Below are 24042 nucleotides of genomic sequence, written 5' to 3'. Positions count from 1 at the left end.
ATTAAATCTTGTCAACACATCAATCACGGCCCTGGAGGTGGGCCAGAAGCATGCTTACCAGAAGTTTAAGCCTCAGTCATCATGTGTTCTACATGAATCAGTAATATAAGAAAAATTGTTTTATTGATTTAATTTGCTTTAACTTTAACTATTTGAAAATCTAAGATTTCTAAACGGTGACAAAAGTCTCTCCTGATTTAAAGGCTCAGTGTGCCGCAAAGTCAGCTCTCCCTGCCCACACCTGCTGAAAAGTAATGATGTAGTGAGCTGCTGTCTTGACCTGACTGTTCCATGCATCTCCTTCCGGGTTAATGGCCTGCCTGTGCAGGGCATGTTGGAGAACTTCAGCGCTAATGGACTTCTTCATCCCGTAGTCAGCTTCTCTGCTGGAGTCAGGTCAGCACTGACAAAGTCTTTTAACTCTTCCATGCCTGTGTTTTGATTTTAGATAACATGAACATTTTATATTCAGTGGTCCACTTGTGCATCTAGTTTTTAAACTTGACTATCATGATTTATATACCAGTATACTAATCCATCATTGTCGCAATGACTAATAATGTTAGACACAAATATATTTTTTTCTATTGTTTTTTTTATTTTATTAAGGTCTTTAAAACAGTTATTGCCTTTCAGGGTTCGTTTTCTGTTTGGGGGACGACATGGGGAGTTTCGCTACCTACCCCCTCCAGGCTATGACTCATGCTCTGAAGCTGTGCTTCCAAAAGTCAAAGTGAAGGTAGAACCATGCCAGAAATACATCTTGGCTTGTGGAGAAGGAAAAAATTATCTTATTGGCCCCTTTGAGCCAGTAACTCCAGTTACCTTTACTCCCACTCCTGTAGACATCAGTAAGGTATTGATCACTTCTTTGATATATTTTTATTGATAAGAATTTGATTCACTAATGCAGTGTTTTTCTACCTTTTTTGAGCCAAGGCACACATTTTTTTAAAAAATGAAAAATCACAAGGCACACCACAAACCAAAATGTTTTTTTTTTTTTTTTTAAAGTCCATATTATTAATATGAAGTCCATCAATCAGAGCCTCTTAAATTGAAATCAGATAAACACAAGAAGAAGGAATTTTATTATGTTTCACCGAAGCTTGTTTGGATGAACACAGAGCTGCTTTTTAGACCAATAAGGTGAAATTGGGTAATTTCTGAGGGCACACCTGATAATCTCTCACGGCACACTAGTGTGCCACGGCACAGTGGTTGAAAAACACTGCACTAATGTATGTTTTAGTTAAGATGTCAGATTAAAATGTACGCTGCCAGTTGAGTATGGGCAGTTTTACAAAGCTGCTAATTTGTGTAGATGTAATGTATATAAACAAAGTACCTTTTCAGGTTGTATTGCCTCCACAACTTGAAGATATCCGTGAAAAAATGGCGGAAAATATTCATGAACTCTGGGTAATGGACAAAATTGATTCAGGATGGGCACATGGACCAGTAAGAAAAGTGTCTCATGATCAGTAATACTTTGACAAAATATAAATTAACAGATTGTTGATCATATTTTGTGGGGAAAATAAATAAAACAAAATTGTACAATTTCATGTGTTTCAGTTGTACTTGCAACACAAATAATTGTTTTTCTCAAATAGGTGAGAGATGAAGGAAAACGACACGAACCCTGTCTGGTGGAGTTTTCCAAGCTGCCAGAACAGGAGAGAAACCAGACTCTTCAGATGGCTCAGGACACCCTCAGGTGAGTGTGTGTGATTCCCAGCAGACTGTCTGCATTTAATTTTTTTTCCTGAAAATGACTGACATTTAGTTTCTGCTGCATTAATGAATGCTTTCTTTGTTCTTCCAATTCAGGACCCTGCTTGCTTTTGGTTTCCACATTGGTTTGATGGATGACCGTGCTGAGGAACGGGTCAAATACATGAGACTTCACACAAAGTGAGATATATATTAATACATTTACTTGGCATGCCTTTATCTTTGAAGGGGCGGGGGGGGTGACTTGCATTCTGGGTGCCTTGGCAGCCATATTGGTTTAGAAATACAAGTACTGTATTCCTCAAATACTATATAGCGGGGCACCATTTTTAACCTATATTAAATAAAGTTTTGGTCTTGATATTTCAATGCCTTAATTTTGTTGTCTGTGTTAGGTATGAGCTACTCAATGGCTACAGACCTGCTCCAATAGATTTAAGCCAAGTTGTTCTCAGTTCAGCCGATGAGAATGTGGTTGACTTGCTGGCAGAGAATGAACACAACGTATGGGCCAAAGAGCGCATCAGACAAGGATGGACTTATGGAGCCTTACAGGTGCTTGTTGTGTGCTGAAACTGCTGATATTAGAATTCCCATCACATCCCATGTAAACACATGTACCAATAAACAAAGTGCATTATGAGGACAAACATTGGTATAGTTTGCTGATAAATATGACTGTCCATTTTGCACTTTGGATCTGTACTTGCAGGATGTGAAAGCAAAGCGGAGCCCACACCTTGTGCCTTTCAATCTTCTTGATGAAAGGACGAGGAGAACAGGCAGGGAGAGTGTCAGAGAGGCTGTGTGTACCCTGCTGGCATTTGGCTACAGCCTAGAGCCCCTAAATCAGGAATGGAGTATGTCTCAATGCTTATTAGAAATTTATCATAGTACAATTATAGTACAATTCAGTTTATTAAAGCTCTACTTATTATAGACTGCAAGAGGTAATGATCATACGTTTAATTAAGTCATAGCTTATTTTCTCAGTAAAATAACACATGCTATTAGTTACACTATTTTAAAAAGTATTGAACAACACTAACGTTTGTCAGCATTGTATTGAAAAACAAACTAATAAGATTTGGGTGCACTTCAGTTTTTATTTCTGGAGATAACCATATTTGCTTTGTTTCTCTGACTGACAGCCACATTATTAAAGCCATGCCTCTTCTTTGAGGAGAAGTGCCGAGTGTTCAGACCAGATCAATCATATGCTGTGACCAGTGGGAAGTGGTATTTTGAATATGAAGTCCTGACAGGAGGGAGCATGAAAGTGGGCTGGGCCCGACCAAGCTGCACTCCAGATAAAGAGCTGGGCTTTGACGACCAGGCATTTGTCTTTGATGGATTTGAGGTGAGGCATTCTGATTTCATAATCATCGGCTATTGTCTTGTTAAAACACGAATCCCAGCCCAAACAGTATGAATTTGGGAGAAAAAAAAAGTTTTTTTTCTAATTTGGTCTCAACGTTTGTTTCTTGACTTCTATGTTTACTCAATTCCAGATTATTTTTTGAGAGCATATGTTATTCTGAAGACTGACCATCTGGTTTAGTCAAGCATCAGAAGGTCCAAAACAATTATTTAACTTATATCCAACCGCGCAATTTAATGTTACAAAAAAGACAGAGAAAGTTTAATAAGTTTATTGGCCTTTGTAGTGGAATACAATCTGCATTTCAGCATCCAGCAGATACTTTTTGCATTTTGTCTTATGCAATCAAGAGATGGTAACACAAGAAATAACCTCTCATAATAAACATGACCTATGTTGGTCCTGGTGGCTCTTCCTATGAGAGGCTTATTGTGGTAAAATATGGGCATGTTTGCTCATGTTAACAGTTTAAAGTACTTAAATGTTAGCACCTGCGTTTTGGACATATGGCAGAAAGCAGTGTGAAGTAAGGGTTTCATGTCATGTGTGACCACTCCAACAAAACTGACTGTTTGCTCCTAACTAAATTAAAGACATAGTTTAATTTTATTTAATGACTATTTAAGATTTAAATTTAATACTAGAAAAAAGCCCTAAAATTAAAAACATATTTATGCATCATCGCTTTTTTTTCTCTTCCGTTAATTCATCTCATAATCACTGAGCTGTATCTGGTATCTCTGTATATCATATTGTCTATAAAGTGGTTCAAGCAAGCTCAAACTTCAGCTGGAAAAAACAAAACAAAACATAAAACAAGCTAATCATGCAATTATACTTCCCTACTGATAATCTACTGTGCTCTATAGCATTGGTTCCCCAACTTTTTGAGCCATGGTTCCCAAGATAACATACATTAGTGTTCTTGACCCTAAATGACCTCTAAATGTAAGGCTCAGAATCTTTGTAAATGAAGAGGATAATGTGATTTTTGGTGGATTCAGCACCTTCATGCTCAAAATCAGTTTGTCTCACAGAAATAATGCCAAATTCAGATTATTAATAATGCATGCTCAGTAACTTTTGTTATGCATTAATGTGTTCGAACAATAACGGTGCTAGTTTCACAGATTTATGAAAATCCCAAATTTATTTGATAGATGGGAGCTATATATTTTTTACAAATATTTAGTGACCCCATGAAATTACATTTTTTTTGTACCACTTTTAGCCACATTTACATTGAAAGATCTCATTTTTCTTCTATGGTTTTTTACTGTCAGGCTCAGTGGTACCATCAGGGTGGGGAACCCCTGGGACGCTCTTGGCTCCGAGGTGATGTGGTTGGTTGCTTGGTTGACATGGTTGAAAGCACCATGATGGTCACACTCAATGGAGAGCTGCTGTTAAATGACAGAGGTTCTGAGGTGGCTGCCAAAGACTTCAACATCAGAGATGGTTTGGAAAAAAGCCTTGACTTTATGCAATATGTGATAATAAAAGCCAAATCTTTGACTAAATTACACTGAGATTTTTTCTTTTTCTTTTCTCATCCTGTGTCTTCCTATCTTTTTCCAGGCCTGTTGCCAGTCATCAGTGTTGGGGTAAACCAGAAGGGGAGGCTGAACCTGGGCCGCCAAGTGGACTCTCTGCGGTACTTTTCTTTGTGTGGTCTACAAGAGGGCTATACACCTTTTGCTGTCAATATGGCCAGAGATCCATCTTTTTGGATGAGTTGGAAACAGCCTGAATTTACATCCATACTGCCTGATCACAACTTGCAGGTTAGGTCTGGACTGTATTAGAACATATACATCATAGTTAGTAGTTTTTTCACAGTGGTTTTGTGTATTATATATGTGTAGATATCTGCAAAACCTTTTAACAGAGCTCTGTTAAGTTATCACTTTGATCATGATAAAAATGTGTAAAATCTATTTCAAGGTTACTAGAGTCAGGGGCACTATGGATTCCTTCTCCAGCTTGAGGGTGTCTCAGCGGTTATTTGCACACCATGGTGTGGGAAGTGAGATGGGCTTTTACCGGCTCAGCATGCCCATAGAATGTGATGCCATCCTCAAATGTCCTGCAGAGGGTGTCTTTCCAGGAGCCTCCAACACTCGACCTACAGCTTCAGGTTCAGTGTCATTTAATATGTAGTAAGTTTATTATAGGGAAGGCTTTAAAGATTTGCGTATGAACACAATGAAAGCTTGTTTAGCTTGCAAAATCTTAAAACAAGTAGCACTGTAGCACTCTGATAAATTATATGTACATTTTAGGGCCGTTAGGTAAAATATTGTAATTTGTGTGTGGTCTGATTTATACAGATTATCCACTGTCTGGATTACGGATATTCTGCCTTCACGACCTTGATGAATTGTTCTGTCTAAGCTCCCCAGGGCTATGTTGTAATTAATGCCTGTTGTCCTTAAAGGGAGGAGAGAGCAGGAGGACATAGACTCTGACTTTGAAGTTCTGATGAAGTCAGCACACGGCTTTGCTGGCTCAAGAGATGAGCTCAACCATAAAGATCATAGTCATGAAAAAACATCCAAACTGAAACAACGGTATGTTACAGGAAACTAAAAACTGAAAATATCAGAGATGCATGGTATTATCAACAAGATATCATTATCAGACAATATCTATATATCAGGGGGTTGGGGATATGTTTTTCTATATAATTAACTGATAAAATAACAGTTGATAAGAGAACATAATCCATGAATGTTTTAAGTAGGATAGGATGCTCATATGCTACTTATGTTTAAAAACAGTTATAATGAATCAGTTTGACATTTTGTACACAATCCTAAATAAAGAGTAAAATATCGGATATCGGTCAAAAATGTAATATTGTCCATCAATAGAAAATATTTGTAATTAACTTTTATTTTTATGTAGGATATTTAAGCTTCAATTATTTTCAAATAATCTCAGGATGTATCTGCTGTGTGTATTCAAAGACATTACCGTTGTTATAAATTAAGTTTAGAGTTGGAATGACGCCGAAAGCAGGAAGAATGACTGACAAATGAAACAGTTAGAAAACAGGCTCACTGTTTTTTTTTTTTGTTGTTTTTTTTTTAATCAGTCATTATTCATCTACAGAAATGATTGTACTTGTGGAAGCTGATATGTGTCTCTATTCTCTGTAAGGTTCTTGATGAAGAAGACTAAACCAGGCTTAGTCAGCAGCAACTCATCTGCACGACTGCTTGAAGATGTTGTCATTGACAAAGATGATCACAATCAGCTTATCCAGAGCTCCAGAGTAAGGCTTTGATTTCCTCATTATCACACCTCATTATAAAAGCATAATTATCTTATGGGTAATTAGAAAATCAAATGGTTTTGCTCTTTGTCATTTCTGGGGTTTTTTTCTGCTGCAGAGTTTGCAAAAAAATTAGCATCTATTTCTAAGGCTGTGTACTTGCAACACTTCAGATCTTTGCTAATAACCAAGCAAAAAAACCAGCACATAGGTCTGTGATAACTAGATGAGAGTATTAAAAAGTGACGCTTCCTGATCTCTCTGTTTCAGTATTACTACTCAGTCAGAGTTCTTCCAGGCCAGGAGCCGTTCAATGTGTGGGTCGGCTGGGTGACCCCTGACTTTCATGAGTATAATGCAATGTTTGACACTGACAAAATCCACGCTGTGACTGTTACCCTTGGAGACGACACTGGCAAAGTTCAGGAAAGGTTGGTGTGAGGCAAGATGGTCACGTTTTGTAGTAATACTTTTACTCCAAGTTTAAATGGATATCGCTCTCAGGTTTGTTGTAGATCATTGTCATGGTTATTTTTATTCTTTCAGTAAAAATAACTGAGTTATAATAACCTGGTTTTTTTATAATTCTTTTTACACCATAATCCCAGCAATGTTATGGGTTTCTTTTTTGCTGAACAACTTCGGTGCTGTATTCATGCATGGTGTAGCATTGAGCTGCTGTAAAAATGATTATATTCCTATTCTTTTGCAGTATGAAGCGCTGTAACTGTTACATGGTGTGTGCTGGGGAGGCAACAGGCTTGTCTCAAAGTCGGAGAAGTGCAGGATTGGAAATTGGCTGTTTGATTGACTCAGCAAGTGGGATGCTCACCTTTACCTCTAACGGTGTGGAGATGTCAACCTTCTACCAGGTAGATCGTACAACAAAGTATGGTGCAGTTTCCAAATCTGTTTCATATTTTCTGTCCAACACCTTTTCTTTTGTGTCTATTACATTAAAGCCAATACTTTTATATGCCACAAGGGAAACTAAACTGGTTAAGTCAACACTAGTTTATAGTTACCAGCATGCATTTCCTCATCAAACTGAGAAAAAAAACATTTTTTTTTTTATTAAAAAACAGGTGGAGGGAAGCACAAAGCTGTTTCCTGCTGTTTTCATCAAACCCACCACCACCAACATGTTTCAGTTTGAGCTTGGACGGATCAAGGTAATAAAACTTTTTATGTTTTTTCTTTTGAAAGGTCAAGGATATGTAACACTGATGGATTTGTAACTTTTTGTTAATGTTCCCCTTGCATTGTCTAGACATTGTGTAAGTAGCAGAGACAACATCCCGTGCAAAGTTGCAACAAGATTAGACATTGTACCAAGTGATATTTAAAAATGAACTACCCAAAAGTCTGTTTTTTTGTTGTATAGCATTATGTAGACTAGTCTATTTTCACTCATTTTAATATGTCAGTTTGTTTTGCTTACAGAATTATCAACCTTTTACTCGAACTGGAGACAGCCAGCTAGCCGTCACAATCTTTGTCCACAAAAACGTAATTCTTAGGGATAGTTTTGCCATAAAACGTAATGCCAAGCTAATAGATATGCTGAATTGGGGAAGAGAAAAGTTGTTGGATGGGAAGTGAAACATTTTGGCAATTTTTGATTATTTATTTTTTCTTTTTAATCCAGAATGTGATGCCACTGTCTTCTGGTTTGCTGCACAGTCATAGAAGGAATCCCACCCCTCAGTGTCCTCCAAGGTTTCAGGTTCAGCATTTGATCCCTGTTTCATGGACCAGAGTACCAGACAGGGCATTGAAGGTGCTGGTAGACCGGCCAGATGAGCACCAGGGCTGGAGAATCCAGTGTCATGAACCCCTGCAAGTCATGACCCTTCAGATCCCTGATGAAAGAAGGTTATAAAGTCAGGATTTAAAATGTGCTTTTGGATTTGTGTTTACAGATGTACAAAAATGATGCTTTTGATAATAACATGTATCATCTTATACATATTTTTTTCTGAGCACAAAGTAGTGAGTTCTACCAGAGGACATCTACAAAAAAGCAGCAAATGTTGCAAATTCATGCCCCAATTAGATTTAGACAACAGAACAGTGACATTGTCTTTCTTGTTTGATGAAATTCACATAGGTGTGTTGACATTTTGGAACTGTCGGAACTTGATGACCTCTTCGACTTTCACCTCAGAACCCTCCTCTTCTACTGCTCGCTATGTGCTAATAACAACACCAGGGTTTGCCATGCCCTCTGCAGCCACGTCGATCAGCCACAGTTCCTTTATGCTTTTCAGAGCCCTCACCTCCCCGGCCTTCTCCGCTCTGCATATTATCAGCTGTTTATTCAGGTACCTGCTTGTAGAATGTCATGTTTTGTTTGTTTTTTTGTTTTTATCTTAAATTATCTTAATAGTTTTTGTTTTTACCCTTCAGATTTACCTGAGCAGCCACACCACAGCATGTCTGACGATGAACCATGAATACATCGTTCCAATGACTGACCAAACCAGAGAAATCTCTCTCTTTCTCAGTCCTGTTAATGGTTTTCTTGACAAAGGGAATGGGCAGCTTCCAGAGGGAATTCCCAACACCAGCACATCCCTTAAACCGCAGATGCATTTTTCATCTCCTTGTTTTGTGAGGGGTGATGGCTTGGAAGGAGACGATGCAGTTGAAAAGGCCTGTACAGACAGCCCAGAAATCCCTCTGGATATACTGAAGAATCTGACTGTGGAGATGCTGACTGTTGGAGTTTCAGCTGTGGGCAAAGCTGTGAGGGATCCTCCAGGAGGCAATGTTGAACTTCTGCTTGTCCCTCTTTTAAGACTTTTGTACAGTCTCTTAGTTATGGGGCTGTTTGGAGATGAAGAACTTGGGAAAGTTCTTAGACTGTTGGAGCCGAGTGTGTTCTCAATAAATGCCAAGTACCTGAAGGAGGATGAAGACGAACAAAATGCGACTTACAAGCAACGCAATGACACTATTAAACAGGGACTTCTTCAAATGAGGCTTCCAGAAGCTGTTAAACTTGAGGTGTGTTATCAGATCTTTTTTATTTTTATATATTAAATACACTCCCTTTTTGACTCTTTAATTGGATATTATTTTGAGGTAGCTTCAAATTCTTTGTTGTTCGGTTCCTATAACTTGTCATAACTAATCATCAGGGACTATTTTGTGTGTTTTCTTTTCCAGCTCTGCCACCTGCTGTCATACCTGTGTGACTGCCAGGTGCGCCACAGGGTAGAAGCTGTGATTGCCTTCTCTGACAACTTCGTGGATCAGCTGCAGGAAAATCAACGTTTTCGCTACAATCAGGTCATGCAGGCCCTCAACATGTCTGCAGCACTCACTGCTCGCAAGACAAAGGAGTTCCGCTTACCTCCACAGGAGCAGGTTGAGTAGACCTAAACTGACTTGTAAATTACAAATGAAATAAGGTGTAGAAACACTTGGATTTTAGGAGTTTTGTACTACTATTACAAATTAAACCAAAGAAAAAGACACAATGAATCACTCTGGTTTATGAGTTAAAGTATTACCTAATGTGAGTAATTTATGACTTTTCCAAAGATGAATATGCTACTGGACTTTAGAGAGGATGAGCAAGAAGAGAACTGTCCATGTCCGATTGAAATCCAGCAGCTCCTGCAAGAATTCCATCATCTTCTCAACACACACTGTGGTGGGAATATTTCCTTGTCTTTTTATTGATTTAGTATTAAACTTTATTAAGTCAGTGAATTATGAGTGAAATTGAAAGTGGTACTTAACATGATTGCATCTGAAAAGAACTCAGCTTATTGTCCTCTAATTGAACAGGCATTGAATTGGCCAGCGAGTCAGATGATGAAGACGATGCTGAGTTGTCTTTAAAAGATAGACTCCTCAGTCTTGTGGCAAGAGTCTCTCGATTTAAAAAGACACTTGTGGAAACAGAATGTAGCTCGCCTGCTTGCAGTAAGTTTTGATTGTTGTGCATGTATTTGTACATTTACATTGTGTTATTAACCTGGACATTGCGACATGATCTTTGTCTAAGATCAAATGTAACTGTTTTATATTAGAACGAAATGAAAAGGACTGTGGATATATGAATGTGAGGCCCAGATTCAAAAAGGAAATGCAATATTTATTCACTAAAACATTTTTTAAAAGAACTCCACTTCTCTGCTTTTATTCACATTTCTCTTTGCTGCATATCTGCAGAGTCCCTCAAAAAGCTGATTTATGACACCATGGTGCGCTGGGCTGGAGAGAGTGAGGACCCTGAACTGGTGAGGGCTATCTTTCTGCTGTTGCACCGCCAGTATCAGGGCCTTGGGGGCCAAATGGAAGGACCGCTCTCAAAGGCATATACAATCAGCCAATCTTCAGTGGAGGACACCATGGGTCTCTTGTCCTCCTTAGGCCAAATTCGCTCTCTCCTCAGTGTCCGCATGGGGAAGGAAGAAGAGAGGCTGATGATCAGAAGACTAGGGTAGGGAGAGATTGTTAGTGCAAGCAGAATTTGCCTCTCTTGACTCTTTGTCCTCTGTTATTTGTTTTGACAAAAGCTTAATACATATGTCACACATACTGTATGTTGTTTTGTGATGTACACAGAGATATAATGAATAATAAAGTTTTCTACCAACATCCCAACCTGATGAGAGCTTTGGGGATGCATGAGACTGTGATGGAGGTGATGGTCAATGTGCTGGGGGAAGGAGAGTCTAAGGTTAGCAATCATAAGCTGTTAGCATTTACTGATTAATTTGGATTTCAAAGGTAAAAATTATAAAATGATTGTATTCTTACACATGGGCATCATTAATGGGGGATCTACTTATTTATATGCTTCTGTTAGGAAATTACCTTTCCCAAAATGGTGGCCAGCTGCTGTCGATTCCTGTGTTACTTTTGCCGGATTAGCCGTCACAATCAAGGCGCACTGTTTGACCACCTCAGCTACCTGCTAGAAAACAGCAGCGTTGGACTGGGTACATGTTCAAATTGATCTGGTTTGAGTTCAAATGTGTTTGAACACACACACACACACACACACACACACACACACACCTGAAATTATGCAAGATTTGAATTGCACTAGCATTGTTTTATGCATTTGTTCTGTAGCTTCCCCATCCATGCGCGGATCTACACCCTTAGATGTTGCAGCAGCTTCTGTTATGGATAATAATGAACTGGCCTTATCTCTAAGGGAACCTGACCTTGAGAAGGTGTGGATCTCGTTTGGAGAAAACAATCCATGCATGTTTAAATGTTACTTGGTGCAGATGGCACGTGGCAGCACAAAGCTGACGTAAACTGACACACTCTTTCTGATGATGATGATTTCATGCTGTGCAGGTGGTACAATACCTTGCTGGATGCGGTCTGCAAAGCTGTCAAATGCTGGTAGCAAAAGGCTACACTGATGTTGGATGGAACCCCGTGGAGGGGGAACGTTATCTGGATTTTTTACGTTTTGCTGTCTTTTGCAATGGTACGTTTAATAAGTGCATCTTTTAGTATTTAATGAGCAGTTTTAATCATCAGACTTAACGTTAATTTTTATGTCTTTTATATTTCAATTTGTACAATGTTCAAGGCATAATTGCTTGTAGGACTTTTGACCTCAATGCTTGGAGCAAAATGCAAAGCAAAAAATGGCACAAGAATCTGCATCCTTTTATGCTCCCAATTAACTTAGCTATTTACAATAGAAGTAATTCACTCTGCTATTGATTTTTTTTTTTCCTTACTCCAAAGCAGTGCCCAAAAATCATTTGTACAAATTACCTCTTGAGTTCATTTACTGTTCAGCCAGATGGCTTTGGCTTTTAGTTGCAAATGTCTAAGTAATATTAGTTTAACTTTCTCTGTTTACATTCTATGATATACATTTAGATATTAACATATATTGATCCACTTGCTGCTCTCAGTTTATCAGTTTAACTGCAAATTCAATAAGAACCTTATAGGAGAATTGAGAGTGAAAATTAAGACATATAGCCAGTTCAGTGTTTATCACAAGAACTCACAATGTCAATAGTTTTCTTGTTTATCATCTGTGCTCTCCTTGACTGCAGGTGAGAGTGTCGAGGAGAATGCTTATGTAGTGTTGAGATTGTTGATTCGTCGACCGGAGTGTTTTGGTCCAGCACTTAGAGGTGACGGGGGCAATGGACTCCTTGCAGCCATAGAGGAAGCCATCAAGATCTCTGAGGACCCTTCAGTGGATAGACCTTTAGCCACTCACCAGTCTAACAGAACGCTGTCAGTATTTAATACACAGAAGTACATCATGTAAACTAAAACTCAACCAGTTGTCTATAATTTCTCAGGCTACTGAAAATCTGTCCAAATTTACTGCAAATCATGACTTTTCTTTTCATGCTTAAATGATGGTGAATTGTTTGAATCTCCTGAAAAAAAAAATTCCCAGAGATGTTGTCCAGGACAGCGAGGATGACCTCATTCACATGGGGCACGCCATCATGACCTTCTACTCGGCTCTTATTGACTTGTTGGGCCGTTGTGCTCCAGAGATGCATGTGAGTGTTTCCCTAGTCCCTTGGAATACCAATAAAGTTACTTGTACTGCCACACAGGTGGGATGTAGTAAAAGGCATATAGTAAACAAACTTTTAACACTCAATTTGTCATGATGTGGACCGTTGGTAATAGATGAGAAAGCTAGGCAAGGCAGATTTATTTATAAAGTACATAAGGCAACAAAGTATGCTGAATTTACAAACATATGCGCATTTATTGTGTTATTTTGACGTACTATGAGTTCATAGCTTAGCTAAAATAACACTTTAATCTAGCAACCAAACATGGCCTTTATGTGGTTCAAACTTTCACCATCCACCTCTAAATACAATCATTACTGAAGAGAATAAAACTTAAAGAACTACACATAAAGCAATATTTTTTAGAGATATTTACCAACCAGTAATATAGTACAGTATGATTTTTACTTTTGTTTCTACTTATTTGACACTATAGTATTCATCGATACGTGTGTGTGTGTGTGTGTGTGTGTGTGCGCGCGCAGTTAAGCCATTATTGGTAGACCTGTAGTTTTACTCTTGATGCAATATGGAACCTAAGCTGGGTAAATCTTCTTAGTGTTATATAAATGTCACAGCCTGTATTGTGTCTGGTTCTTTGGCTCAAACTGGGTTGCTAAAATGTACAGAATAAGTCTAAGAATATTCATTTTATGCATAAACTTTATAAGCAATATGCTTCTGTAGTATGAAGATCCACAGAGAAGATAAAAGATGACAGTGCAAAGGGCTTCATTTACTGTTTTTCCAGGAAGCAATTAATGCACAAGATTTCAGAAAATGGGTCATAAAGGAAAAATTGGTCTTTATTAATACTGAAAATTATCATTACATTTTATACAAGTGGTGCACTTTGCAACAATAAGGACACAATATATGCATTTACTATTTTGTGAAAGTTCTCCTGTAATTTTGTATTACTGTTAAACATAATATGACTCACAGATGTTTCATAAATTGTTCTCCAGTTAATTCAGGGAGGCAAAGGAGAGGCCATTCGCATCAGGGCTATTCTAAGGTCTCTCATCCCTATTCAGGACCTTGAAGGAGTCATCAGCATCTCCTTTCAACTACCTTCAGTGTCAAAAGGTGTAGTTGACCAAATCAGCAAGTCTTGTATCACTTAATTTGTAACAAAACACTTAAATTTATATAGTTTTTAAAAGTTATCAGGCATTTGAAGCTTTGCTGAATATATAATAATATGCCCTCATATGCTCATAAGATCATGGACACAAACATTAATTTCTCCATCTGTTTGTGTAGATGGTTTGCTGGTGGAGCCTGACTTATCAACAGTGTTCTGCCCCGACCACAAGGCAGCAATGGTTTTGTTTTTGGATCGAGTTTATGGCATAGAGAGCCAAAGTTTTCTTCTCCATCTCCTGGAAGTTGGCTTTCTGCCTGACCTCCAGGCAGCTGTCTCTCTTGACACCGTGAGTGTTTTTTTTTTCCCTTTTCATCTGCTTATAAAGTTTTGTGTCATATTAAACCAGCAACAAATGAAGTTTAAAAAAAAAACCTAATGGAAGCTCTGTGCTACATCTGGAAGAAAATAATCTTCTGCTGCTCCAACACAAGTTTATCAAAACATCACTATATTAAAGACTCAATCTTATTGCTGTCTTCTAGATTGTTTTTGATACTTCTGATTATTTACAAATGTGATAACTTTATTTACTGTTGTTGTAAATGTGTTTAAAATTCATCTAAAAGTTTGCAAACTGTGTCTGTATTAATTATTATGGCAAAACATGTTGTCATGTACGTTTTCTTTTTTAGTTTTCTTCTTCTGTCAGTCTCATATTCAGTTTCTTTTGGTTAATTGCACTCTGTTTAAGCATTACCTGTTTTTTTCATTGCAGGCTGACCTAGGATCCACTGATATGGCCCTGGCTCTTAACCGATACTTGTGCACAGCTATCCTTCCCCTGCTCACCAAATATTCTGCTTTCTTATGCGATTTAGAGGATCATATTTTGTTGATTGATTCTCTCATCCAGGCAGTCTACCGGCTTTCAAGGGCTCTTAGCTTGACCAAGGCTCAGAGAGACACAACTGAAGACTGTTTGTTGGCTTTGTGCAGGTATGATCTTAAAGACGATGACAGAGCCACAACCACATTGTTATTGTCAAACTATGGGTTGCATAGCATCTCTTTCAGTTCACTGAATCTTGTTTTAACTTTTTTTAATAATTAAACATGATGTACCACTTAAGGAGATTCCTCCGCATGCATGCTTTATTCATTTTGCTCCTGATTAGGGAATATTTTGTAATCTTCTTATTGTCTTGGATGGCATTCTGCTGAAAAATGAGAAACCCCAGCAGATAAATGATCTAGACACATCAGTGCACTGTTACTTCGAGTCATGATGCATGTTTGTTTTTTATTTCAAATTTTCATTAAATAAATTAAATGAGAAATACTTGGCTAACCCCAGGGGAAAAAATTAATACAAAACTTCACTTTCCATAATCGATTTGTTAAATTCTTCAGGTCTTTTTTGAAACATTACCCCACTTCCCAAGCGATCAGTAATGAGCCCACTCATATTTGATTAGTTACTGTGGAGTCCACTTTTCCCATTTCAGATATAATTGCCCGAGTTTATTCAACATATGAAATTAATTAACTTCTTGCCCAATTTAAATTTCATTTGCTGCCCTTCTGAGATGAGATAATTCCTCATTTATTGTGTGTTTGTGTTGGACATGGAGTTTTATTTAATTTAACTGATTCTGCGTGCTTTGATGTCCTCAGCAAACTGCTGCCATCTATGATGCAGCCTCTTCTCCGACAGCTTGTCTTTGATGTTCTCCATCTCACAGACCAGAGCAAAATGCTGCTGAAGGTAGAAACATGAATTGGAATTTGTCATAGCTGAAGTAAATACAATTAGTTACCCAGGTTAAAATATCTGTGTATAATTTTGATCATTACTTTCATGCTCCAGCTCTTGATCAGCCATTTTGAGCAGAGGTGTAGGTATTACTCCCAAGCTGGCGGGCAGGGTAAGCAAGCTTTGGCATCTGAGGAGGAGCTCCACATATCTAGAAAGTTGTTCTGGGGTGTGTTTAAGGCCTTGGCAAAGAAGGTAAGTAACAGAATCTACTCATTTTAAATATTGATACAAAACACGAATGATTTTTTTATTAAAATGTTTTAGTTCAGCCCCAAATAAGCAGCAGAATATGAAAAATCTGTTAATTTTTTATTCTAGCCTTGAAGTTTATTTAAGTAGAAACAGCAGGGTGCATTTCTAAAGCCCTCGTTTGGTGTACTCCAATAACCTGAATGGAGGGAGATGGAACACACATGAGATGATCAATTATTCATGTCCTAGAAATAAATCCTCCTGAGTCTAAATGGTAAATGGTAAATGGACTTGTACTTCTATAGCGCTTTTCTAGTCATACAGACCACTCAAAGCGCTTTACACTACTTGTCACATTCACCCATTCGCACACACACTCACTCAACACACTCATACCCCGATAGGCACATCGGGGGGCAGTTTGGGGTTCAGTGTCTTGCCCTAGGACACAACTTACCAGTTGAAGGACAACTGCTCTTCCTCCTGAGCTACAGCCGCCCAAAACAGACTTGTTGGTGTCTAGTGAGAGTAATAATCAATGAATGAATTTTCTTTCATTTTGCTTTAAGCACACAAAGATAATCTGACACATGATTATCTGGAGGATTCACAAGAGGAAATCACCAAAGAAATAATTCATGAGAGAAATTTTTAACCATATTATTGAACATCTGCTGCAGCTTACATATTCTGTAAATTAGAGTTCAGCTTAAGGTGAAAAGTGTGACAATAAAGTCGATTGCTAAATTGAAATTCAGTATTTTTATGTCATTTTAATCGAAAAAAAAATCTTGCTCTGTATTTACATGGCTTGTTTTATTGGATGAAATTGGATCCTTAGTTATATCATGTACGCATATGTTGGTGTACCAGATTCTAACTTTTGCTGAAGAAATGACTAAATAGTTCCTAAAATTTCTTTAATAAACAATAGCTAAATAGATTGGTTTATCACCAAACCAACATTATCCAGATGGATGAATGGCACTATTTGCCAGATAAAAAAATGAATACTTAAGTAGAGGATGAACTTTCCCTCTAATGGAGATTTGCTTTTGCTTGCTCGTTCTGCCAGAAAACTGTTATCTGATCAGCTTTTTCTGAACTTCTTTTTCCTGATATTGTCATTCCTGTGAGGTCTTAACCTACTGTGTTCTTCCTCCTGCTCCCTTCCCTTCCTTCTTTTCTTAAAATGTGCAGCCTTACATGCCTCAGTTGTTTAGGCTGGGTGTGCAGTGCCTTGTCGCAGTTTCCAGAGCCTTGCCTCCTGATCATGTGGAGCCAAGCTGTTCGTCTGAAATGGAGAGAAAATCCTCCATGGATACAGACGGACACTTTGACCCCCAACCTGTGGATATATCTGAGTAAGATACTGATCAGAAATATTTATTAGTCAGATGATGAGAAATATCTGCAATATTGTGACATATTTTGAAGAGGGCCTGATATACTGAAGAAATGTGAGCTCAGATTTGATAGAAAATTAATTTTGCCTCAGTTTCAGACTCTAAAAGATGCCATTACAAACATGTTTTATTATGCTCTTAGAGATAATGTTCAATTGCTATCAGATATATGACTGTATAATAAAAAAGTGCTGTTTTCTTTCTGTCCCTGCACTAGTATATCTTTACCAGAGAGACTGGAGTTTATTGTGAATAAGTATGCAGAGCATACTCATGAGAAATGGTCTCTTGAGAAGGTAATATCTCAACATCTACTCTTGGATCTTGAACAGCTTTTTAAAGCTGAGAAGGAGTTGATATTTAATATTCTAGTCTGGACTGAACCCTTTATGACTACATTTCTGAAATAACTTTTGACTGTGACAGTGTCAAAACATCTGTGTTCTTCCTGATTTTTAGTGAATCTGTGCTATGTCTGACAGTTTGCCAATGGCTGGGTTCATGGGGAGCAGTTATGTGAGAACACCAAAGTTCATCCTCTCCTCAAGCCATACAGGGCTCTGGCTGAGAAGGTAGACTGAGAACTCTGTTTTTTATGTTTGTGTGGACAAATGTACTTCAGTAATGAAATTGGTGAATTGACATACCCCAGAGGCGCTTACATACTGCATGTGGTGTGTGTGATATAAAAGAGTGAAGGCTGTAGGTCAGTGTTTTCAAATAAAAATCTCCTTGGAAGAGACCAGACAGGTTCTTCTGAGTTTCTAAAAGTTCAACTTGAGTCTGTTTCTGTTGTTGTCTCTTGAAGACAACTCCACTCTAAAAAGCTGACTCATTTGCTTTTTTTTTTTTTTGTCATTTTTCATTGTGAATTAAAACAGGAGAAGGAAACTTATCGCTGGGCAATCAAAGAAACAATAAAAAGTATGCTGGCCTTTGCTTGGACTATAGAGAGGACCAAAGAAGGAGACGCATTTGGCATCCACGCCTGTGCTCGCAGGGTCTCTCAGTCTGGACAGGTTTACACCTTTTTGTACTCCAAGCCTGCATTCATTTAGCGTTTAATTTCTTCTAACTAACTAACAGTTTGTTGTCTCTTAGCTGTCTTTTGAAGGAGCATCTACTTTTAGTCCTAAGCCTATGGACATGAGCAGCATCACCTTATCATGGGAACAGTGTGTAAGCTCATGTGTTATTAGCCTTAAATAATTTTAGACTTTGCACAAATTTGGATCTGCTTTTTTTTTTCTTTTTTTTTTTTTGTAATGATGGTCACATTAGATCTTCATGAATGATGCAAATAATGTCATTGTCATCAGGCTATGGCTGAACAGTTGGCAGAAAACTACCACAATGCCTGGGCTAGAAATAAGAAATTGGAAATTGAGAATAAAGGTATGCCATGACCTTTAAACATAGTGGAGTTGTTTAAAGTATTTAGAGCTAGTGAGGGTCTTATCTGCTGTAGACAGTGGTCAGAGTGCTCTTGGTTTAAAGAAGCAAGGAGGAATTCTGTCTTGGAAACCAACCTAAAAGCCTTCCTACTCAAAGACAAATTAACTTTTGGCTGCTTTCTCTTATTCTTATTTTTTCACTTGGAGAAACATTACACAGATAATGTGCAGTCACAAATCAATGATTGCTTACATGCTTTTTTGCCCTGACAATGCATTAGAAGTGTTTTGTGGTGACAGTAAATACAGCTGATGTAAATAACCATCAATGGTCAAAGTAAAGTGAAGGAAACATGTAAACTGCACGGCCAAAAAAAAAAAAAAGATTTTGATTACAGCAAACGTTTTCTGTTTTGATAAGCTTCTTCAGTGTCACAAGACAAGCTTCCATCAATCTATTGAATACAATGATTTTGTATGGATGACTGGAGAGTCTGATCCCTCCGCAGTGTTCTCCAGCACTTCCCAAAGTTTCGCAACGAGGTGTGGATCTGGACTCTGTTGGCCAATCCATTTGTTACATTGATGTCTCATGCTTCCTGAACCACTCTTTAACAATTTGAGCCTGATGAATCCTGTTATAATCATCTTGGAATATTGCCTTGCCACCAGGGAAGAAAAAAGCCAATGGTAGAATATCCTGATCATTCAGTATATTCAGGTCATCAGCTGACCTCATTCTTTGGAGACATAATGCTGCTTGAACCTTGACCTGACCAAGTGTAGCAACTCACGGTCAAAGCACTGCCCCCACAGACTTGTACAGGAGGCACTAGGCATGATGGCTGCACCACTTCTGTCTTTCTTCTTGCCCTGATGCCTCCCCCACTCTGAAACAAGGTAAATCTGAAGTCACCGTATGTCCTTCTTCCATTGCTCCAGAGTCCAAATCTTTATGCTTCCTAGCCTTTTTGTCCAGTTAGCCTCACTGATTAGAGGATTTCTTTAGGCTACACAGCTGTTCAGTCCAAAAACCTTGAATTTCATTCACACTGTTCTTGTGGAAATGTTCGTACTCTCACAATAAGACATAACCCTGAGTTCTACTGTTGCCATTCCGTATTACTCAGCAGTTTTTCTTTCCCAAACACATGACTTACTCATAGACAATGGTTCCCCACCATCCTTCTAGTTTTTTATTTTTTTTATTTTTTTTATTGCATTTGGCTCTTCTTAGCTCACTGTTAGTAGTTTTCAAAATTTTTTGTCCAGGCAGCGTATAATATATATAACCTTAGGGTCATCATCATAAGGTTTGAGTTGATTTATATTGTGAAAATTAGTCTTATGACAACATCTTGAGTGGCTGCTAGGTTGTCTCCTCTTCCAGCCTTCCTACTTGCTAGACTGCTCTGATTGCCGTCTACTGCAGGATAGCAATGACTCCTCATAAGTACTTCACACAACCCTGCTTCAGAGTAACTACAGTATAATATAACTATAATCTTCTCTCTTCTGAAGAATCACAGAAGGGCTATTAAAAGCTGCTTTCCTTTTGACCCATTTCCATTCTCAGGAGGGGGCGGCCATTCAATGCTCGTACCCTATGACACATTGACTGCTAAGGAGAAGGCCAAGTTCCGAGAAAAAGCGCAGGACATAATCAAGTTCCTTTTGCTCAATGGCTACACCGTGTGGAGGTGAGCACTGCACAGGAAGAGGTTAACACTGGGAGGGGGCACCATGAAAGTGTGTATAAAGTGGAAAGCAGTAAGATTTTTTTATGCATTACTCCCTTAATGCAGTGCAGCAGGTAATCACATTCCACATTGTTTGTCTAACACCATCTAGTACAGGTCACAAGCTGCATTTAACCACAACTGCTGCATGAGATAAATGTATTTCCTTTTTATCCTCCTACTGTAACACTGCATAAAAAAATTTGGCATAAAACATGTGGTTGAGATTTCTCAGTATTGAAACTACAAGCCAATTGATAATACCCTTTTGATTGTCTTTGCTCTATAGGGATCGAAAGACTCTAGATCTGGACTTCCCAGCCACAACTAAATGCTTTGGATACACACTCTTGCACCGACTGCTGTCTCACACTGAGGAGGCTCAAGAAAACATGTTGAAGCTTGGTAACACAATGGTGTTAAAAAAAAAAAAAGAAAAGATTTTGCAATATATATGAGACTGTCTGGGTTTAAGCATACTTTATTTATGAATACAAACAAACAGTTTCTACACTCAATAGGTTTGCTGAAGGGTAGTTTTTAATTGGGTAACTTTTTAGATTTGTTCCTGGTATGTTAATCCATGTGTTTTACATATAACTTATTGCATTTAAACCCTTTTTAATACTGTAATTTAAAAAAAAAAAAAGTAATAATATTTTCTCCCCTTCTCATTTTCTGTATTTGCAAGAGTTATTCTGATTGGATCGAACTTGTATATTATTCTGAATTCCTTTTCAGAGGTGATAAAAGCCAGAGGGCAGATTTCCAAAGGAGAGAGGGCTCCAGACCAGCAGCCAGTCATTTTTTTTCAGAAGGTGTGCCTCGTCCCAGATGCGTATCTTAACCCGTATAAGACTGCCATGTGATAAGAAATGTCTGACATGGATTTAGCCCTCCCTTCAATTTAATTTTTCCAAATCCCTTTTATTTCTTCTCATTAGTCTTTTTTCTCATTTAATTTATGTTGTCTAATTAGTTTTGTTAGTTGGTTGCCATGGGCAACCCCTCTAAGCAGAACCCTTTGCGCCTGTGTAATTTATTTAACCATTTTGGAAATCCGTGTGGGTGTTTCGATTGCCATCAGGACATAGATTAAAGCCTCCCACACTGCTCTGCCTCCAAGGATGCTGCAATAAAAGGGGTTTTTATTTCTCATTGATGGGACCCCCTGTGTCAGGCCCAGTCAGCCAAGACTGTGAACAGTCATGCTTCTTATCTCTGCACCCTAAGCCTTCGACTCAACCATACATGCTTGTTTACAGGCAAGCGTAAACATGCTTATCTATGAATTGCCAAAGCTTTGTGCATGTTGGGTCAAACTATAAAATGAGGCTAACTAAACAGCATCTATTAATTAGACCCTTGGACCGTCTTCTCTTGAACTCTTGCCATAATCTCAACATGTTTAACCTCTCAGGCTGAATTGAAGGCAAATTTGTTAAACAAGTGTTAGGCGCTGATTTGATGCATTGGTGAAGGCTTAAAAAAATCTGGTTTGTTTCTCTCAAAATGTTGAAAATGTCTGAACTTCAGTAGATCAAATGGACAAACAGATAAATGATGTAGATGAGATTGTGAAATGGCGTGTTTATTTCTTTTCTGTTGCTTCCTGCACCTTATTCCTTACCAAGAGCTGCTGTAACTAGTGAATTTCTCCACTGTGAGAATAAATTAAGTCTAAATCTATATTATGTTATAATTGCAATGTGAGACTAGGTAGTAGAAATTGGAAGAGTGTATGTAATACAGTTTTATTACTCCACAGGTTGTCCTTCCTTTATTGGAACAATATGTAAGAAGCCATCATCTGTATTTCCTGTCATCATCTCTCTGTTCGAATGATAATCGATGCCATGCTTCTAAAAAGGAAAAGGAGATTGTAGCATGGTATGTGTCCTCTGCCAAAAAATACCACATGTTCAACATTGTATTTGACATGTTTTCAGCCTCTGATGGTTTTATTATTGGCACGTTTCTTGTTGAGCATAAGTTGGCTTTTTTAATGTTTTTTTCTTTTTATTATCTGATTTTAGTTTTCTGATACCATGCATTGTAATAACCTCTTCATTTGCTCCCTTTACTTGTTTTCATTTCCAGCCTTTTTTGTAAGCTTGCATCTCTAGTCAGACATGGGATATCACTTATTGGTAAGAGGAATGTAGAAATAAATTGAATATTTTTTTCATATATTTTTTTTAATGTTTTGCTCTTCTGGTTGAGTTGTCCTTTAGGTGTTAAGCATGTTACTATTCTACAGTATGTGATAGTGGATATCGGATTTGTGTGTTAGCTTCTTAATGTTCTGTAGTTGTCATGCTTTTTCTGTGTGAATTTAGACTCATAATCTGAACACATTGGGTACATATGTCTTCCCAGGTAATGAAGCACCGGTAGTTGCAAGCTGCCTCTGCGTTCTGACTGAGGCTCTTGATGCCAGGTAGCTAGATGGCACTACAGTCACACTGCCTAAATTGATCTTTACGCTCTGCCTGCAGTGTTATCGGTGTTGCAATGCCATGTCTAAGGATGAGATGTTTGGTGTAATTGAGCCAGTGAAACACTGAGGCTATCTAATTGTGGTAGATATCACTATAACTCCCTCAGGACAATGACTCTGAAGCATGACGCTGGAACAGTTTGACTCAGCAGAGATTCATACCATTAAGACTCATCTAATGAATAGATTAGCAACTGTTAGTCAGTTTAGCTTCATGTTGGCATGATAAAATAATATCATTGAGATATTTTTATTTTCAGTTTTCTAAACCTGTCTGTGTTGCTCTTTTTTAACAAAGGTTATTATAACAAAAAATAAATAAAGTCTTGTAAAGATGTATTCAGAAATTTCATCAAGTTGAATAACATTTATAAATTTTTTTCTCCATCTTCTCATCCTAGGGTGTTGATGAAGTCAGCCCCAGATTCTGTTCCGATATCTTTGCATTCATATTTTGAGGCAGCTGCAGCTGATTTGGAGATGACTGTGGAAAAGATTTCTGAAATCCTGGTTTCCGTGCCTCAGAGTAGAGGCCAGCTTGCTAAAGGAGCAACCAATATTCTCAGCTACACAACCTCCATTCTCATTCCCACCCTCACTTCCCTTTTCCATCATCTTGGTAACCAAAACTATGGAGAGGACGTTCTGGGTAAGGATGGTTATTGTTGGCCTTGATGAAGGGAAGAATTTCTCAAGTAAAAGATAATGTACCAAGTGTAGCTTATTAAGACACTTTCAGTCATTTTAGCATCTCAGCAGAGTAAACATGCAACTGTCCCGTGTGTATTAGTGCTCTCATCCTTTTACCTCTGTATGCTATGGAGTTTGATGAACAGCTGGTTTCCACACCCTCAGAATCATTCGGGGATCTTCCACATCTTTGAAATCAGTTCTCATTAAGACTTTCAGCCATGGCCACATTGAAGCCAGAACATATCGTCTCTCACTATCATCCTGAACGTCCACAATCTATT

At 38.1% G+C, this 24042-nt stretch overlaps 1 protein-coding gene across 1 annotated transcript in view; it reads left to right on the top strand.

The window, feature by feature from the left end:
- The window catches only part of LOC306762377 (ryanodine receptor 2-like), a gene marked incomplete at both ends in the record, with an annotated part of 78355 nt that overhangs the window by 15980 nt on the left and 38333 nt on the right, over window positions 1–24042 (top strand). Inside the window, 47 exons of the mRNA XM_079248820.1 lie at window positions 210–396; window positions 637–856; window positions 1357–1461; window positions 1617–1720; window positions 1834–1917; window positions 2133–2292; window positions 2450–2597; window positions 2889–3097; window positions 4402–4576; window positions 4697–4902; window positions 5063–5255; window positions 5556–5688; window positions 6281–6395; window positions 6666–6826; window positions 7108–7267; window positions 7481–7567; window positions 8044–8270; window positions 8506–8719; window positions 8805–9404; window positions 9567–9767; window positions 9945–10056; window positions 10194–10331; window positions 10581–10851; window positions 10977–11091; window positions 11221–11353; window positions 11490–11593; window positions 11724–11859; window positions 12446–12632; window positions 12802–12910; window positions 13900–14020; window positions 14198–14367; window positions 14797–15017; window positions 15696–15786; window positions 15889–16029; window positions 17230–17393; window positions 17653–17731; window positions 17918–18007; window positions 18317–18454; window positions 18537–18614; window positions 18755–18830; window positions 20406–20529; window positions 20858–20973; window positions 21310–21386; window positions 22337–22458; window positions 22669–22718; window positions 22948–23008; window positions 23470–23717. Of these exons, the coding sequence (XP_079104946.1) occupies window positions 210–396; window positions 637–856; window positions 1357–1461; window positions 1617–1720; window positions 1834–1917; window positions 2133–2292; window positions 2450–2597; window positions 2889–3097; window positions 4402–4576; window positions 4697–4902; window positions 5063–5255; window positions 5556–5688; window positions 6281–6395; window positions 6666–6826; window positions 7108–7267; window positions 7481–7567; window positions 8044–8270; window positions 8506–8719; window positions 8805–9404; window positions 9567–9767; window positions 9945–10056; window positions 10194–10331; window positions 10581–10851; window positions 10977–11091; window positions 11221–11353; window positions 11490–11593; window positions 11724–11859; window positions 12446–12632; window positions 12802–12910; window positions 13900–14020; window positions 14198–14367; window positions 14797–15017; window positions 15696–15786; window positions 15889–16029; window positions 17230–17393; window positions 17653–17731; window positions 17918–18007; window positions 18317–18454; window positions 18537–18614; window positions 18755–18830; window positions 20406–20529; window positions 20858–20973; window positions 21310–21386; window positions 22337–22458; window positions 22669–22718; window positions 22948–23008; window positions 23470–23717 (7161 nt within the window). The remainder of the gene's footprint in view (window positions 1–209; window positions 397–636; window positions 857–1356; window positions 1462–1616; window positions 1721–1833; window positions 1918–2132; window positions 2293–2449; window positions 2598–2888; window positions 3098–4401; window positions 4577–4696; window positions 4903–5062; window positions 5256–5555; window positions 5689–6280; window positions 6396–6665; window positions 6827–7107; window positions 7268–7480; window positions 7568–8043; window positions 8271–8505; window positions 8720–8804; window positions 9405–9566; window positions 9768–9944; window positions 10057–10193; window positions 10332–10580; window positions 10852–10976; window positions 11092–11220; window positions 11354–11489; window positions 11594–11723; window positions 11860–12445; window positions 12633–12801; window positions 12911–13899; window positions 14021–14197; window positions 14368–14796; window positions 15018–15695; window positions 15787–15888; window positions 16030–17229; window positions 17394–17652; window positions 17732–17917; window positions 18008–18316; window positions 18455–18536; window positions 18615–18754; window positions 18831–20405; window positions 20530–20857; window positions 20974–21309; window positions 21387–22336; window positions 22459–22668; window positions 22719–22947; window positions 23009–23469; window positions 23718–24042) is intronic.

Source organism: Telmatherina bonti, assembly GCF_933228915.1.
Source record: "Telmatherina bonti genome assembly, chromosome: 11".
Taxonomy (NCBI): domain Eukaryota; kingdom Metazoa; phylum Chordata; class Actinopteri; order Atheriniformes; family Telmatherinidae; genus Telmatherina; species Telmatherina bonti.
Note: the sequence above shows the minus strand (reverse complement) of the source record. Positions and strands in the feature narration are given on the sequence as shown.